Raw genomic sequence first — 18986 nt, 5'->3', positions numbered from 1 at the left:
AACTGTGGTTAAGTTGAACAATCATTAACATAACAATTTTTATCTGCCAAACAAGATGACATTTCATTTAGAAACAATACTGGAATACTTACCAGGCCTTCTCCAGGCTTAACATTGGGTAAGTGAACTTCCTCCAGGCATGCACACTGGCTCATAACTGGATCGGTAGTTGATCTGATGGTCTTATCACATATGCTATTTAGGACCTTGGACTAAAATTACAGGGGAAAGAAATAAGTCGAGAATGGCTAAATTAACAAATTAATTTCTGAAGCCTACTTATAAATAAACACATGATCCAATTATAATCTTCAGTTTTAGCTGACATTCCTTTAAGCAATAATGTCTGGCAAGTGTCTTTCTGTGCTTTACTCCTTAAAAAAGAAGTAGCTTCATATCTCAGTAATGACACAATTTTCTTGGGGGAGAAGCTGGGGTGAGGAATGACTTATCTAAGAGTTTACAGATGAAGTCTCTTTATTAACCCATTTTGCTGCCATTAAAGGGCATGAATCTGTGTTAAGCCCCTTGTCTTCCACTGAGGAGAAGATGAATAAATCATCAATAGAAATTCTTGTGGGTAGAGGTTTTCCATTCTCTAAGGACTAGCCATTGGGAATGACCAAACACATAGCAAAGTTTTGGGGACTTTGTCGATGTCCCTTTCCCCACCTCATCCTCATTAAATGTTTATAATTTCTACTTTGATAAGCACACTTAACCCATTAAAAGTTACCACACCAAATGGGCTCCTCATAAAAGTCATAGATTAAGGTTGTTGGGTTTTTTTAATTAAGTAAGCTTATTTTTAGGTTTGGACTTGTTCGTCATCTATGTGGAAAACTCCTAGTTGGAAAACTCTCTCCAATGATGTAGATTGGCAACTACTGTCTTCATAATTTGTCTGGGAGCACAGAGAGGTTTAAGTGATTTGATGTGGTCACACAGCCCATAATAATTAAAGGCAGGATTTAATTGCCTCTTCCCTGCAAGGCCAGTCTCTAGCCAAAGCATCACGCTGCCTCTCATCGCATAGTTAATATTAACACTCACATTACTAAACACATACTTTGCAGATTTAAAGGACTAATGAATGAAGGAATTCCAAAGATTAATTTTTCTTTTAAGAAGAGGAAGAGGGAGAACTTTAAAAATTCTTTGTATTTGTTCAGCTTCCCTATTTATGGAAAATATATTTATAGCAACAGCCCTGCTAAATTCTTCATCAGCAGAAGGAAGGCCTTATCAAAGAGCCTTGCCTGGTTTATGTCAAAAGGAGGAAGTGATGATGAATAGTTATTAAATGCTCAAAAAAAAAGTTTTTATGGTACTTTCCCTTGGTCACAAGATTTCTGCCAACATATTTTCCCCCAAAACTTACAACTAAAAGAGTACAGGGAGGCTAGGTGGTGCAGTGAATAGAGCACAGGCCCTGGAGTCAGGAGGACCTGAGTTCAAATGTGGCCTCAGATACAACATCAAAAAAACCAAAATAAAACAAAACTAGACTTGTGATTTTGAGCAAGTCACTTAACCCCAATTGCCCTACCTTTCCCCTCCAAAAAGCAAAAACTAAAAACTAAAAGAGTACATTTGATCAAGTTCATTAAATCAATGTTTCATTGCCATTAACAAGATAGTCACAAAATAGTGAAAATGCTACACATAACTGGTTCAGAATTGGGTGCAAATTTGGGGGTTTGGGGGGGTTAGTGTTATTTTTCTTCTCTCTCTCTCCCTTCTCCCCCTCTCCCCCTGTCAGTTGAGGTTAAATGACTTGCCCAGGGCCACACAGCCAGTGTCAAGTGTCTGAGGCCAAATTTGAACTCTGGTCTTCCTGACTCCCAACTCTCTCCATGTGCCACCTAACTGCCCCTATTTTGCTGTTCTTAAACCCCATTTCCCTTCAGTCCTAATGGGATTCCTAATTCCCTTAATTAATGTGGTCCTTACCTATCAAATGAAGGGAAGGAAACATGAAGGAAATAAATATATAGTGTCTACTATTTTCCAGTCACTGAGAAAAGTGCTTGTTTACCAATATTATTTCATTTGATACTCACAACAATTCTGTGAAGCAGATGCTATTATTATCCCTATGTTATGGTTGAGGAAACTAAGGCAAAAAGGTTAAGTGACTTGCCCAGGATCACAAAGCTGATTAAGTGCATGAGGTCACATTTGAATTCAGTTTTTCCTGATTCCAGGCTCAGTACTCTATCCACTGTACCACCAGCTACCTCTGTTAGCCTGTGTTGAGGCAGTATTTGAGCTGCTGAGATATTTAAGGAACTTAGCACAGTTCCTGGTTCATAGTAGGCTCTTAATATGTGCTTACTCCTTCCTTCCTGTCTTTCTATTTCTATATATTTTTAAAATTTGGAATAAGAATAGTAAGGATGCACACTTACCACATTTACAACTTTATCCTCCATTTCAGCCACAGGACAGTCCTAAAGAAAGAACAGAAGGTTTAAAATAGTTAAATCTAAGAAATAAAAACCTTTTTAAAAAGAAGTACACTGCAAGCAAACTCTATCTTGAACTTCTAGTTTATAGGAATTTTTTCCTCCTTCCCCCCAAAAAAGATTTTGATCTTAATTCACTCTAATTTCAAATACTACCAGGGTCCCCAACATGTTGTTCTTTCATTTCTTCAATAAAATCAGCAGGGAATTGGGGGAGATGAGTATGGGGAAGGACAGAGACTATAAATTCCTGAGTAGGAGAAAAATGAAACGGTCAGAGAAAAAGCACCCAACTTCAAGATCTTAAAGAAGCAGTATCTTTCTTCCAATAGGTTCCAGTCTTTTGATTTGGGATAGCAACAGTGTGTCACAAACCAACTGTTTTTACAAGTAAGATCCGACACCAGACATTCATAAAATACACGCCATACACCCATTCTTTAGCATTCAAATTTAGACTGACATGAAGAAGGATGATTGATTCTCAAGAGTCAAAGGAAATTTAATCTTGAAGGGCTAAACCAATGACCCCATGGCATTTAGTGGTAATGTTAGGGCCGGGGAATAGAAAAGGGGGTAAGGACAGATAAGCTAGCAATCAGAATGAGAGACGAGTAGCCCCTGGCTTACCACAGGATTCCTATTCACCATTCACTAGGAATCTACTGAATAAAGTCACTTATAGTTAACTAACTGTTTCTTCTCTTCTCTGTACATCTTGAAGAATACTGTACCAGAGGCAAAGGACAATCTACATGGCAGCCAGTGGCCAAAAATTCACGGCATCCCAAGTCTCTTCTGGAAGTCAAGGTATTAATGAGCCACCAGAAGTTTCTTGAGCTTTGTGCTTGCCTCTAAGAATATCTTCCAAGTAATGGGCGTTGGTAAACTAAACCATACCAGGTTATTTTAAGCAATGTCCAGATTAAATCAGATATTACAGTGCTTCGTGGATGGAAAAAGTCCCAACAAAACATTCATTAATAGGCTGCCAAGAAAAAAAAAATCCCCTTAAGAGCATGTTATTGATGACAATAAATAAAGGAAGGACTGGAATGCAAAGCATTATTTACCCAGCTTAGGTACAGAAAACTTTGAACACTGAATGAACCCAGTTGTCAAATTACAAAAATCACCATTGTTCTCTTTAAAAGCAGCCAGACTGAAAATGCTTAAACTCATGTTCTACATAAGCACGACTTTCAACTGTCAGCCATCTCGATTTTGCATGCCACAGAGGATTTCAACTCAAATTTAAGGGTTTTTTTCCACAAAAATGAAGTAAGTCTTACCTAAAGCCTAAAGTCAAACATTATTCAGCACTGTAGAACTCAACAGGCACAATCTCCAAAGATGAATATTATTTCACAGTACATAAAGAAAACTAACAGACAGCTTTTGGATGGCCAGAGGATGGATTTCACTTAAGTCTAGAGAAAGACTTACAGGAGACAGAAACAGAGTGCCCTAGTAATAGGTGAAAAGGAGACAGGCAATGCATACCATGGGAATAGAAGAATTGTGATTTGTAAGAAGTCTTTCTTCCAAGAAACTCTTAACTCTATCCTACCAGATGATCCAAAAAGCCTAGCCAACTCTTATAAATGGAACTGCTATAGAAGAGGTTAAAAAACTTGGGTAGCTAACACAATCTCTCCAATCTTCCAAATGAAAGGTATTTTTCTAAGGTTTTCCTACCATTCTTTTTCTTTTTTCTTGGTCCCTTGTAAAAGAAAATCGTTCCATGTCAAGAGAAGGAAGGAGAGTGGGGCGGCCAGGTAGCACAGTGAGTAAGAGCACCAGCCCCAGAGCCGGGATGACCTGGATCAAATCCGGGCTCAGATACTCAGCACCACACCCAGAAATAACTGATTGGGTAACCTTGAGCAAGTTACTTAACCCCGATTGCTTAAAAAAAGAGAGAAGGAAGGAGAAATAGAAGGATATACACAGGACTACAATAAGATAAATGAGAATGATAATAGCTAGCATTTATATATCACTTAAAGTAAATTTACAAAGAAAGTACTTCCTATGTTGTCTGGTAACACAAAAAGGCAGCTGATGTCACTAAATGCAATGACCAACTTTGCTCCGAAGAGGCAGACAAATGAACTACTTCTTTCCTCTCAGTAGGAAAGCAAGGGACTTTGGGACAGAAGGTTGCATCTGGTGTCATATTTGTTATAAAGGAGAAACCTACCCGGGAGGGTGGTAAAAGAGTAGCAAGAAATTACAAAAAGCAGCCGTGGTTTGTTTTTTTAAACTCCCTACATTTATGGGGAGGGGGGAAGGGCAGAGAGGGGGAAGGTGTTTAAAAAAAAAACAATAGATTCCTATTATACGTCCTCAAAATGTATGTTTTCTGAGAAAAGAATTAATTCTTGCTGGGAGAATATGGCTAAATTCAATTCATTCAATTCAATTCAATAAATACTTATTAAACAGAGTTTGAGCCTAAGGCATGAAGGATAAAAAGATGAAAAATGATATAAGCAAACCTTAAGGAAGGGCACAATGTATCAGAGTATTATGACGTGTTAATAATGTGTTGATCACAAAGAGATTCAGAAATCAATCAATAAACATTTATTAAGGGTCTACTAAGTGCAGGATACTATGTTAAGCACTAGAGATACTACCAAAAAAATAAAAAAAAGTCAAAGACAGTCCCTGCCCTGAAAGAGCTTATCAGTACTCCAGGAAAAACTTAATTGCTTTATCTTTAGGAAATATATTTTTATATGCATACAAGCTTTAGTGCTACATGGTACACATTCAGAACTACAAATGTAGTTTGTTAAAACAAAGTTCCAAGGCTATATTGAATAAATCTTATCTAGCTGAACTAAGCAAGTTTCATGTTATTAGATGCCAGGAATATAAAAAATGAAGATTTGCAGAGTTCCTGATCTCGTAAGGAGCTTATGATCTACTAAGAGGGATGCACACAAATAATTGGAACAGATTAGGGAGGCAGCTTCACGTAATGGATGGAGAACTAGCTACCCTGGAGGCCAGGAACCTGAGGTCACATCCCACATCTGACACACACTGGCTGTGTAATCCTGGACAAATCACTTTACCTCTCAGGGGTCTAAGGCACCAGAAGCTTCATTGAAGAGGCTGACCCAAATCAGTGAAGGAACTTTCCTATACCAATAAAATTACAGGTCCAGTCCCTATCCCAATAGCTTGGATAACGCTTAAATACAATGCAAGTAGGTAGCAAGAAATGGCCTCAAGAAATTCCAGGAGGAAAGAATCAAGCTGGGAGAAGAGATGACAGGTGAATCTTGCACAAATTTAGAGGATAGCCTCTGAAGAGGACCTTGAAGAAGAGGAGGAATGTCAAAAGGTATATGCGAGATGGTATGAACAAAGGCACCTAGGTACAGGAGGGCGGGAAGAGATGGGGAAATAGATTATAGGTCCCATCTGGCTAGGGGCGCAAAGGGGAATGCATGAAGAAATTTTTAAAAGGCTAGAAAGGTAGGTCTGCACCAGATGAAGGGAGTTGAACATCAGGTTAAGTAGTTTATTTTTTACTCTGTAGGCTTTTAAGCAGGGGAGAAACATGATCAAGCCAGTGCATTAGAAAGATGACTTTGACAGCAGTATGAAGGATGGGGAAAGAAGAGAGGGAACAAATGCCAACTATAAATAGTCTAGACAAGAGGTGGGAAGGGTCTCAAAGGAGGTGTTGGCAGTGGAAGTGGCAAGGGAGGGGAGTGAATGGGGCAGAGACAGATTCAAGAGATTGTCTAAGCAGAACCTACAGACCCTTTTGGAATTGGAATAACAGAGTTGGGCTGAATTGTAATGCCTTCCTCATCTGGTAAATGTGACCCAAAGAGCCGATCTGTCAAGATGGCTCATCACTTAATGACATACTCTGTCACAGTAGGAATTATTAACAAGCAGTTTTTAAAATCTGCATGCTTACCAGGACCATATGCTATCATAAAAGTAATGGTTTGTATTTCTAGCCTTTCATTATGAAATCTCCCAATGCTTTACAAGCATTAATTTATAGACACATCATCCTTGTGATCCAGATCATTCTCTGACATACAGATTAATTCAGAAGGCTCATAATAAAAACTCAAGTCAATGAGAGAACAGATATTTGACCTCAGAGCTAGCAATTCCCAGTTTCATGGCAAACCCATAGTCTGCTACCTACAAGGGTTTACTCATGTATAAACAAAACTAAGTGACTACCAACAACCTTTCTGCCACCGAAACTGCCCCAGCTAGCTTTAGAGAAGGGACACTCCCCCACCCTTATGCCACTAGTGAGCATGGGTTCCCACGATCTGTTCTTGTAAGGACTAGAGGAAATGGTTGCAGGTGTGGCTTCAGAGTTTCTGGCAGGAAACCAGAGGAATTGTCTCCCCCCTTCCCCCCCAAAAAAATCACCTGGGAAAAAGTCACTGTCACAGTAAGGCAAGTGGTGAGGCTGACATTACAAGCAGGAAAAAGTGCATGCTAAAACCTCATTGCATCATTTCAGTCTCCTAGGTTTGGCAAAGGCAGTTCAGTCTAACCTGTAAAGCTAGGTTGGGAAGGGAAGGTACAGGTGTGACATATTACCTCTTTTTCCCTATCCCCTCATCTTCCTTTTAGTGTCTCCCCAGGACCTCTCATCATCATAGGATCACAGCACTGAGAAACAGAAATAACCTCAGAGGTCACCTAATATAATCTGCACATTTTACAAGTGAAGAAACCAAGTCCCTGAGAGAGGATATGACTTAGCTTAGGGCTAGTAAGTAACAGAGCTGAATCTGGAACCCAAGTTGTCTGGATACTGCTACATTTTTGCTCCCTTTCCCCTCATTTCCCTCTCACCAGGTCTTTTGATTTTCTATTCCTCTCCTTCCTTAATTCTTTCCCAAAATGGATTCTATCAAAACTTTACTTCTCTTTTTTTCTCTCCTATTGCCATTCCACTTTGTACAACTCTGCATGCTGCTGAATATTGTATAAAAGAAGACCATTGCACATATCCCACACCATTCTATTTTGAATTCTTTCTTCCAAATCTATGGAGTCATGGAATCTTAAAGTTACCCTAGGGATCATCTAGTCCAGGGATAGGGAACCTTCAGCTTCGATCTAGTCTAGTCTAACTTCACACTTAACATGGGAATCTAATCATTTCGGCACACCCCTTCATGGAAAAAAAAATGACAAGTGAATCATATTTGCTAATACCCAAACAGGAAAATACAAACCATTCTCATTAAATAGCAAAGGAAAAGAGGGAAAAATAAAAAATGAATAAAGAGAAAAGAAATATTCCAAGGGTTTTTAAGTTCAGATAAGAATGATTTACTCTGAAGGCTACACTTAGGTAATTCAATTCAACAAGAATTTTTAATATGCTGCAAAAAATGAATTTCTCTGGTATCATTCATGAACAGAGGAGTATTTGAGCAGAGCCTTGGTGAATGGATAGAATTTCAACACTTGGAGATCAAGGAGGAGGAGTACTCTAGAATAATGGGTAGTAAGGAGAAAACTATGCAAACATGGGGTGTATACAGGGAATGGCAGTTTAAATAGTTTAAAATAAAACTGGAAAACTTGACTGGGGCCAAATTGGACGGCAGAGCTGAGGGGTTTGGACTTGGTATTTAGCAAATTTTTAAGCAGAGAAGTAGCTGGATAAGAACCATTCACTAGAAAGATTAATCTGGCCATGGTAACATGGATCAGAAGGTAGGGAAACTCAAAACAGGGATAACATTTGCAAAGCTAATACTGCACATCCAGGTGAAGAAGTCACACACTAGAGCAATGTCAGCAGGAGCAGAAAGGGCAGAATGGACATGAGGGAATATAGAATCCATGGATGTGGAGATGTGCTAGTTGTGATGCGGAAGGAAAAGGAGGCATATGGGATGATGAAGGTTTTGATCCTGGGTGACTTAAGAGAAGGGTGCTGCCATTAGCAGAAATGTGGAAATCAGAGCAGGCTTGAGGGAGATGGTAACTTTGATTTTGGACCAGTTGAGCTGGAGAACCAATAGGGACTTCTAAATGGCAATGCCTAATAGGCAACTGGAATTGGCCTAAAATAGGCCTAAAATTCAAGGAAAAAGTCAAAACTAATCTAGATTTGCTCATTTTGAGCTCATCACGTTTTATAGCACAGTAGTATTCCATCACAATCATATATCACAACTTGTTCAGCCATGGGGGGAGGAGATGGGGGAGAGAAAAGGGAAGAGAAGAAAAGAAAATCACACAACTTTATTATATATTTTAAAATATTGGGACAGCTCAGTGGTGCAGTGAATAGAGCATCGGCCCTAGAGTCAGGAGGACCTAAGTTCAAATCCAGTCTTGGACGATTAACACTTACTAGCCATGTGACCTTGGGCAAGTCACTTGACCCCAATTGCCCTGCCTTCCCCCTCCAAAAAAAGCAAATATATATATCAAGTTCTACATAACAGATTTTCAGTTTCTTTTGTTATTATTCTATGCAATCATTTTTTTTATTCTACTGCATTATGGAAATGCTTATTTTATTCTATAAATTAAAAATAAAATAAATTTTAAAAAGAAGAAAGGAGTATCTTTAAAGCAGGCCATAATGGTTATGGGATTTGAAGGTCTTCCATGCTCCTTGAACTTGCTGACTTAGCAGGAAGGAGTGGGGCAAGAGGAAGCTGAAGCCAAGCTAGAATGTGTGGGGTGACTGGAAGCATGGCGGCAGCGGCAGCAGCAACATGGTGGTGGCAGAGGTGCAAACTCCTTTTTTTGAGCCTGCCATAATTTCTGTTAAGGAATCCTGCTGAGGACTGCCAGGGACAGGAACTGTGGGGTCCTGGAGCTGCTGGGAGCAAGCTGCATGGATGCTGAGAAGTTGTTATGTTGAATGAAGAGAGGAGGATCTTTGCCTGAGGTAGCCTGTTCTGTTTTGAAGCCTTGTGAATGTGGGTGTTTACTACATTAACTACGTGTGCCAACTTCATAATTACTCTGATGGCTTTGACTTTCTGATTTTGGGACTCAGTTTTCTGGTATCTGAATAAATGTTCTAGCTTTGTCTTCCATGTAGAGAGCCTGGTATATTTTGTGATTAATAACCATATTGGCATATTTATAGTTACCGTAGGCATTGTGAATATTGCATTGTTGATACACAGGCTTGGAATCATGCATTAAGAACCTTCAGATTTGTGGTTGTCCACTGAGGATAAAAGAGCCGATTGCCCAAGCCATACCAATAGCTGTGTCAGTTCACATAAATATAGTCTAGGTGTGCAAGAAACATCCTACCTGCCTTGAAGTAGATATCTAGCCAAGTATAATACTCAATTAAATTCCTCTTTAAGTGTAACAGCATAATTATTGCCATTACTTATATTTCAAACGATGCCAAATGCACAATAGTGCTACCACACCAAAAAAAGTCGTATAAATAAGGCCAACCTTGAAAAAAAAATCCTCCACAACAAAAACAGGTTTGTCCTATGAGTAGACTTGCTTGTTCTATTTAGAGTATTAATTACTGAAGTGAGGCAGCTTGGCATGATACATAGGAAGGTGGTCTTGAGTCAGAAAGACTTGCATTCCAATCTTGCCTCTAACACATGCCAGGATAGACAGGTAACTTCTCTATTCCTCCAGACAAGTCTTTAAGACCATACTTTGCAAAGAAAATGCCCATCTACATTGGTAGAGGGAGCACCTCACCAGGAATTCCCTATACCAATGAAATCACACAGTAAGTTTAAAAAAAGATCCTTTAACCATACTCAAGTTAATTTTTAAACAATGCTTTACAAATCAACTGTGACTAGAAACAGCAGCTGCAGCAAAATGGGGCTATGGAAAGGGGAAAACCAGGTTATGTTATTCTTTGAGGGGAGGGGGAAGGGTAGGAGTGGAGGAAGGAAGCTAGAGAGAGGACACCAGGCCTTCTGGCTGTGTGTTTAATACACAGCATCGGGCAACCTTTATCAAGAGCCAGCTGCCAATCTGAGGAAATTTGGTCCTTTGAGCACCTTTCCAAAAACACAGCCTCAAAAGCACTCTCCAAAGTACATAAGCATTAAGCAAACTGCAAGATGGTTAACAGTTCAATGTCACAAAACCCAGGATTGGCACATTCAAAACTCAACTTTTTAGGGTCTAGAAAAAAATCAATGAAATCAACAGTTATTCAGGATCTCACCTCCTTGGGCCCCACAGTGGAATAATCAACAGAGGGTACAGTTATATTCATATTATTTCAACAGTTTGGTCATAGAACCTATTGCCAAATTCTATTTGGAAAATGAGCATGGACTAATTGGAGAATGGACAGAACTGTAGAATACCAGGACTGATCCCTAAGAGGTCATTAAAGTGCTGGCTCTGCTACTTACCACCTGGCATGATCTTGTGCCAGTCACTTAATCTTAGGCCTCTTTATATTGTTTCTGTTTTAAAGACTGGGTCTCCCCAAGACTAGAAGTGCAAAGACTAATCCCAGGCTCATTCCCACTACTGATAGACATTATTTTCTTTTTTTTTTTTTAAGCAATTGGGGTTAAGTAACTTGCTCAAGGTTACATGGCCAGTTATTTCTGGGTGTGGTGCTAAGTGTTGGAGCCCAGATTTGATCCCCAGGTCACCCTGACACTGGAGCCGGTGCTCTTACTCTCTGAGACACCTGGCCGCCCCTAAGCAATCGGGGTTAAGTAACTTGCTTAAGGTTACATGGCCAGGTGTTTCTGGGTGGGTGCTAAGTGTCTGAGTCCAGGATTCGATCTCCAGGTCATCCCGACACTGGAGCCAGTGCTCTTACTCACTGTGCTACCTGGCCGCCCTAATAGACATTATTTTCAACCAGGGCCAATTCACTCCTTCGTAGAAAACCTGGTTCCATTTCCCACACCAAGTGTGGCTCCCAATGGACTTGACATACACTGATGCCCAACTGGGCAAGATCTCAAGAAATCTGCCACACCTCAGCTTCCCTAGTAGTTGGAACTGGCTCTTATCAGGCTACTTCCCTACTCAAAAACCATGTCTAATGGCATCAGTTTCCCTATCTGTAAAATGAGTACATGGCCTCCAAGGTCCTTTCCAATTCTAAATACAGAGATTATCATATACACCCTGTATATGATCCTATGGCCTAGTACAACCCCCTTATTTAATATATGAGGAAATTGAGGCCCAAAGAGCTTAAAGATAGCAAGGGTATTAAAACAGATTAATTTTACTATTTCTATGGCCTTTCTGAAGTCCAGGGCCTTTGAACAGAAGAAAATTTAAGTACTAGACAGGACATAAAGGGGCAAAAATCAGGAAATGCCACATATCAAAGTAAGCAAAAAGAATACCAAATTGCACTTATCCTATTTCTGCAGAAAGATGTTAAATTTTCTCCCTTAAGTGGAAGCTATTCTTTTCTATCACATTTTTTTAAGAATGAAAAAAAAGAAGTCAGGCAAAATATTTGATAGGAGGCCATTGATTGTTTTTACATTTTAGCTGCGCATCTCAAGTCATGTTAAGGATGTTTCTCTCCTGTTTAAAAAAATAAAAAGGACATATTTGTACAATAGGAGAAGAAGGAGAGAAAGGGTGAGGAAGGGAAGGCAAATGGAGAATGTCAGAGGAAAGAATTAACTGACCTTCTGAACTGAGGTGGTCAGATCCAAGCAGAGCTGAATGATTTTAGTCTTTGTCACTGAGAAGTCAGTGATCCCTGTAAATGGAGTCCTGGAAAAAGAAAAAGAAAAAACCTTTCCTTGAAGACAAGAAAAGTACTAAGCTCCCAACCCTGTCAGCTGGTAGGCACTGACACACATTTATGAGTTCACAGGTTATATAGTTAAATCCTTGTGTTCTATTTAACCCTTTCCTGTCATTAACACAGTAAAACTTTATCCAGACGAGCACTAGCACTGGAGGTAATCTACTGTTCAATAAAAATAAAGCAAAAATGGACCAGGGAGTTAGCATACTGCCAGAAGTCAACAGTCCTCATGCCAACCAAATTTTCAACACAATCTTTAAAATAATCTCAGTCTTGAAAAAGAGCTGAGATATATTTCTTCCTGCTAGGACACTTTTTTAAAAGCTTTCCAAGGGGACTCTGAAGTCTGTCACTGACCCATAACTCCCTGGGGAGTGTCCATGTGAGAAATCATTCATGTTCCTATAACAAAAGGAAGTCAACTAGGCATCCCATATCCTGACATGACAGGAAGATAAAAGGGAGATTAGCAAAGTTACCTATCCAGCCAAGCTAGCAAAGCTTTAGCAGCACCAATGAGCTCCACCACTGAGGTCAGGAATTCATTGGGAGGTTTACGGGAGGAATTTCCATCATAAGATGCGCTTTTCCGTCGGCTACTGATATAATTCTGCAAGTTATTGGAAGAGGCCCGTAGTTTCAGAACCAAGTTCTTCATATTATCCGTTTCAAGACCATAATTCTGTAGAAAACAAAGCAAAACAAAACAAATTAACTCTACATTACCAATCTCTATCAACAGTACTCCAAAAGGCCAATGAAAATCTTAACAATTCATCATATGCTGGCAGACCCTGAATGACTGATCCCCAAAGGTATCAATTGGCAGCTAGGTGGTACAGTGAATAGAGTTCTAGGGCTGGAGTCAGGGAAACTCGTCTTCATAAGTTCAAATCTGGCCTCAGATACTCTGTGACCCTTGGGGCAAGTCACTTAAAACTGTTTGCCTCAGTTTCCTTATCTGTAAAATGAGCTGGAGAAGAAAATGACAAACCATTCCACTATCTTTGCCAAGAAAGCTCCAAATGGGGTCATGAAGAGGCAGACACAACTCAAAAAGATTGAGCTACAACAGCAAAGGGATTACTGCTAGGGCGCAAGAAGAACCTTTAAATGTGAGCACAAGAAGTCAGGACAATGCTAACTGACCCTCAGATCACCTGGAAACACAGCAGCCTCCATAAGCTGCCAAGTTCCCTTCTGGGCTCCTCTAAGACTCAGCAAAGATCTTACTTCAAAGGACAGTTAATTCACTCTTGATAATTTACATCAAAGTTTGTTGTCCTATATTTCTTTATTCTTACTCCATATCTTTTCTACTATACTACTACATGATACTTTATATGTAAAGTACATACAAAATAATTTGTATGATGTACATGTGTGTATGTGTGGTTGCTGTCCATCACAATGCTCAAATTCCCAACAAATATTCAATTTCAAGCCAGAAAAGAATGAATCAATATTCGTTGAGAAGTTATTGTGTTGCAAGTTTGAACAAAATTATAAGACAACAGGCCCTGTTTTCAGAGCATTTATCACATAACTGGGAAGTCACAATGTATGAACGAAATAAGAGAAGTATTAAGACAAGGGGGGCCTCGGTAATCCATGGACAAGTGCTGCACCAATTCAGAAGAGGGAGATAACCCCTAGAGGCAGTACTGGCCCAGGATTCAAAGCATGAACTTTAAGTCTCAGGATTTGAGTTCTAATTCCTGCCCTCTCCCTTACTAGTCGTGTGACTGTGGCTAAGTCACTTAACCTCTTTGAGTCCTGGATTCCCTCTAAAATTCATCTGTAAAATGAAGGGTGAGTGGGGGTAGACTAAATGATCTCTAAGGTCAACCACCTCTCTCTATATATAAATATATGCTCCTTCTAGTGTAGGTAGGACTTGAGCTGAGTAGTGATGCAGGAGTACAATAGTCTGAGGAGGAAATAAAAGCCATTCCAGAAAGATCAGCAAAACCCAATACAATGCCAAATATATTGTCTTCATAAACGAAAAGACAATTTAGTCCACTGAAAAGAGCAGTGTAAAAGGCACATTCAGTATCCTCTGACCAGAAAGACAGCCTGCCCCTCCCGTAAAAGTTCACCCACTTCGGGTATACTCTTGTTTCTGTATCTGTTTTGTGCATATATACAGCGATAAGGACACATGTTCTCTCTTCCTATAGAATACGTTCATTGAGGGGCAGAAGCTGTATCACTTTTGCTACTTTATATCCAGTAACAGACATAGGTTATAGCACTTAACACATGTTTATTGACTGATTCATGTCTAGAAATGATAAAAAGCTAAATAATTTAAAATCTTCCTGTTCTCCACCCACTATTACATTTTATTTTTTTTCCCCTGGCTAGGGGGTTTGGTAACATCCAAAAATATTTATTGGCCATACAATCTGACTTAGTTTCACAAAAGAATTGTACAGTAGTTACCTTTATTAAATAATAATCTAATTCTCATCTAATAATAATCTAATAATCAGTATGTCTACTGGGTAGATGAATAGATATGGAAAGATCATAACAATACTGATCTTTAAGTACCACTATCCTAAAGTAAATGATGGATACAAAGACAAAAATGAAGCATTTCTTGCCCTCAAGAAGATTACATATACATGTACATACAAATACATGTACCTACAAAGCAACTAGGTGGCACTGCAGTTAAGAGTGCCAGTCCTGAAGTCAAAAAGATCTGAGTTCAAATGTGACCTCAGATACTTACTAGCCATATGACCCTGGGCAAGTCACCTAACATCTATTTGCCTCAGTTTTCTCATCTATAAAATAGCACCTACCTCCCAGGGCTGTTGTGAGGATCAAATGAGATAATATTTATATAAAGTTTACCACAGTGCCTGGCACATAGTAGTACCACAGATAGGTCAGCTATCATCATCATCACAGTTATTATTATCATTAAATCATCTATATATGTAATTAAATATAATGTATATGCAAAACCACAAGAAGTAATTTCAAGATGGAGAAAGCTCTAATGGGGGGGGGGGGGGAGACCCTAAGAGGAAGGGGAAGAGAAGAATCAAGAAAGGCCTCCATGAGGAAGCCAAAGTAAATCTTGAAATTTGATTCAATGAATCACAAATTTAAGCACCTAATATGTAGCCAAGTGCTGGTGAAACAAATACAAAGAACAAAACTAGAAGAGTTTACATTCTAACTGGGAAGACAATAGGCATATGCAGAATAAATATAAATAGAAAAAATAACAGGCAGTTGGGGAGGAAGATGACTAGCCATAAGGGAGGGTGAATCAGGAGCGTAGACCATGATGTTTAAGCTTCATCTTGAAGGAAGAGAAGGATGCTCTGAGGCAGAGGTGAGAAGGTAAAACATTCCAGGAATGGGGGACCTCAAGTGTGAGCAAAGGCATGGAGATGGGGGATGGAGTGAAATGTGTGAAAAATAGAGAGAAAGTCAGTTAGGTGGATTATGGGGTGTAGGAGAAAAAGTAGTCTACATTGGGTTGGAAAGATAGGTTGAGTCAGATTGTAAAGGGTTTTAGAAGCTAAAGAAAGGAGTTCCAAATTTTTATCCTAGAGTCAACAGGGGGTGACATGTCCACATGTGCACTTACAGAAAGTCATTTGAACATATGTTTAGAAGAAGGACTGGAGAATGGGGGGGTTGGGGGGTTATGACTTGATATCAAGGGGTTTTGAAATGAGGAGGGAGCTTGTGGCAAATGGCCTCAATATTCTCAATAAAATAAGAGAGGAGGTCCTCAGGTGAGAGTAGGGGTAGAGGAAGAGGAAATACGGGAGGCCTGAGAAGAAATTATTTGGAATCACTTTTGTAGGTGCCCCAACTGAAGCTGAATGATATGCATTTAAAGTGTTCCTAGTCATCATGGGTTGGTTGGTTGGTTGGTTTTTACTTCCTCCAGTTCCATTCAGCAGTTGAAAAGCAGTGAAAATTATCCAGATCTAGAAGCAAAGGATTTTTAAAAATTCAATACTTTTAGGTTGAGATTAGAAAGAGAGGGAAGTGAAGTCAGAACAAAGATCATGGCCTGAGAAAGTTCTGAGGGATCTAGGTAATAAATTTTCCAGTAAAGGGGAAGCACAGCTTTAAGAGATGTGAGGCATATACAGAGAGAGAGAATGAGAAGGGACTATAGTCTGAGAAATGTTAAAGTTCTAGGCTAAGGAAATGGAACACTTGTGGGTAAAATCTGAGATCCAGGATTCCCTTGTTGGCTGAGATAGAATGTAAAAGTAGGAAAGGAGATTTAAGGGGATTACGTTAAGGAGTCTGAGGGTTAGAACCTGAGGGAGCACCAATATGAATTTGTTAAAGTCCCCAGAAGAGCATAAACTGAGAAAAGAGAAAAAGACAGTAGCTAGGTGCTGAACTCCATGTAAATGAAGAAAGAGGAAGAAAGGCCACTTTGATTTGATTTGAGTGGAAATTTAAATATAAAAGAATTAAAGAACAAATGGCTGTGAGTGACTGTTGCAAAGGAAAAATCTAGAAGCTGAAATAAAGAGAAAAGAATATTCCAAAATCCTCCTCCAGAACTTGGGGGGAGGGGGGGTGGCGGCAGTGGCTAGGTGGCGCAATAGAACACCAACCCTGGAGTCAGGAGGACCTGAGTTCAAATTCGACCTCAAACACTTTACACAAAAACTAGCTATGTGACCTTGGGCAAGTCACTTAATCCCAATTGCCCTACCTTTCCCCCTCCAAAAAGCAAAAAAAGAACCTGAAGGGAAGGGGAGAGATAGAGAGGGGTCTGAGTGAAAGTACAGTCGATGCTGGTAAGGACGGCCAGGGACACACACACTGGGGGAGACCAGGCGCCTCTGTGATGCAATTAGTTGAAAGGAGATTTAGAGGAAGAGGTCAAGAACTACACTACAAACAGGAATTTCAGAGGGCACAATGGATGGAGTGGGAAAGATTGGAGTGAGACACAGGGCAGAGGAGGCTGAGAGTGAAAGATCAAGAAATAATATTTGAATATTGCTTGCTGCCCCATTCGAACCCCCTTAAATGCTATAGAGATCTGGATTTAAATTGAAGCAACCTTGGTTTCTAGTTGGTTTTACTAACTCCCTGTGCAATTCTGGGCCTTATTTTCTCAGCTCTAAAATAAGAAAGCCATAATAGATCTCTTAATCTGTTTTACTGGCCTGACCCATTCCCTCCTTAACAAAACCTAAATTCCTTTCAGCTCCTTTTCAGCCTTGACCTTTCTCACCTGACTGACACCACAGACCATCTTCTGACTTTCTATATGACTGTTCTCCAAAGACATTCTGATTATAAGCACACCTAACCCAACTCATCCAATAATTGATGTTCCTTTCCTTCTGAGAGCACTTAACTCATTTCTGACTGTAGTTTTATGAAATATCCCATAAGTTTCCCCCACCACAAGTCATGGAAAGTGAAGAGGTTTTTTTGTTTGTATTTTTTTTTAACTATTGCTGCTAGCCAGGTCTCTATTTCTCCCTCTGATTTCATATTTTGCAGCTAAGTTTTAAATTTAGATGTCTTTCCATAGTCCTAAAATAACAATTACTACTTTGTGGAGTTTGCTTTTTCTTAAGCTATTCAGATACAAATGGACATAGAGGATTTTATCCAGTCACATACAATTAAAACTAAGCTTTTTGCCTGATTTTAAAAAAATACTGCAATTATTAAAACAAAAAATGAATGTTCTATGTCAATAATGCCTGAACGTGCATTTGTCCTTAAAGTAATTATTTCCCAGACATCAGGAAATGACATCGTTGACATGGTTCTTTACTAGAGAATGACAAATAAAGCTGGATGTTCGTCAGAGATTTTTTTTAAGCTGACTGATGATATAAAACCAAATGTATTTTTAAAAAATATTCTACACACAGTCTGGCATAAAAAGATCTGTGATTACACCCAGGCCTCTATTTCCTTCTGGTTGAAAATCATTTGCCCTTTCCAATCACCATAAGTGCTTTGAGCTACTAGAATACAAAGGAATTTCTTTTCCCATGTAGCCAGCTCACAGAGTCTCCTGGATAAGTTACTTGCTTATTCTCTTTACTCCTATCTATTCTCTATATTCATGTATGTCAACCCTGCAACCCACCCACCAAGAGAATTCTCCTTGAAGGCAGAGAGACAATTTCATCTTTATCTTTGTATGATGAGAGTAGCCTAGTACCTGGCACGTAGTAAGTGTTTAATAAATGCTTGTTGATTGATCTTTAAAAAAAAATTTCTTGGAAAAGCTTTAGTTAATCTTATCTTTCAAATACCTTTTTAGTTGAATAAATTCTTATTTCAATAAACTCTAGTGGCTCCCTCTTACCTCTAGGATCAAATAAGGAAATCTTCTGTTTGGTTTTTAAGGCCCTTCATTATCTGGCCCCTTCCCACTTTTCTAATCTTCTTACAATTTACTCTGTGAGCCCCACCATGCTGTTTCTTGCTGTTATTCACATAGAACAATCCATCTCCCCATCTGCACATTTTCACTGGCCCGGAACGATCTCCCTCCATATCTTTGTGCCTCTTGACCTCTGGCTTCTTTCAAGTCTCAGCTAAGGTCCTATCTTCTGCAGGAAGCCTTTTTCAGTCCTCCTTCAACCTCACTAAAATTATCTCTAATTCATCCCAAATATAAACTGTACATAGCTTGTTGTCTCTCCCATGAGACCGTGAGCTCCTTGAGAACAAGGACTGTTTACTGCTTTTCTTTGCATCTCTGCTGCTCTCCA

At 39.4% G+C, this 18986-nt stretch overlaps 1 protein-coding gene across 2 annotated transcripts in view; it reads right to left on the bottom strand.

Moving 5' to 3' along the window:
* The window catches only part of CNKSR3 (CNKSR family member 3), a 110406-nt gene that overhangs the window by 22427 nt on the left and 68993 nt on the right, over window positions 1-18986 (bottom strand). For both annotated transcript variants that reach the window (XM_069069628.1, XM_069069627.1), the window contains 4 exons: window positions 12717-12919; window positions 12113-12200; window positions 2412-2453; window positions 93-212 (listed from right to left, as the gene is read on the bottom strand). In XM_069069628.1, coding sequence (XP_068925729.1) covers window positions 93-212; window positions 2412-2453; window positions 12113-12200; window positions 12717-12895 — 429 coding nt within the window. In that variant the 5' untranslated portion in view covers window positions 12896-12919. The remainder of the gene's footprint in view (window positions 1-92; window positions 213-2411; window positions 2454-12112; window positions 12201-12716; window positions 12920-18986) is intronic.

The sequence above is a fragment of the Petaurus breviceps genome, unplaced genomic scaffold (assembly GCF_028583685.1).
Source record: "Petaurus breviceps papuanus isolate PSGF00001 unplaced genomic scaffold, PetGlider_PUasm1.0 90784, whole genome shotgun sequence".
NCBI classification, from domain to species: Eukaryota; Metazoa; Chordata; class Mammalia; order Diprotodontia; family Petauridae; genus Petaurus; species Petaurus breviceps.
Note: the sequence above shows the minus strand (reverse complement) of the source record. Positions and strands in the feature narration are given on the sequence as shown.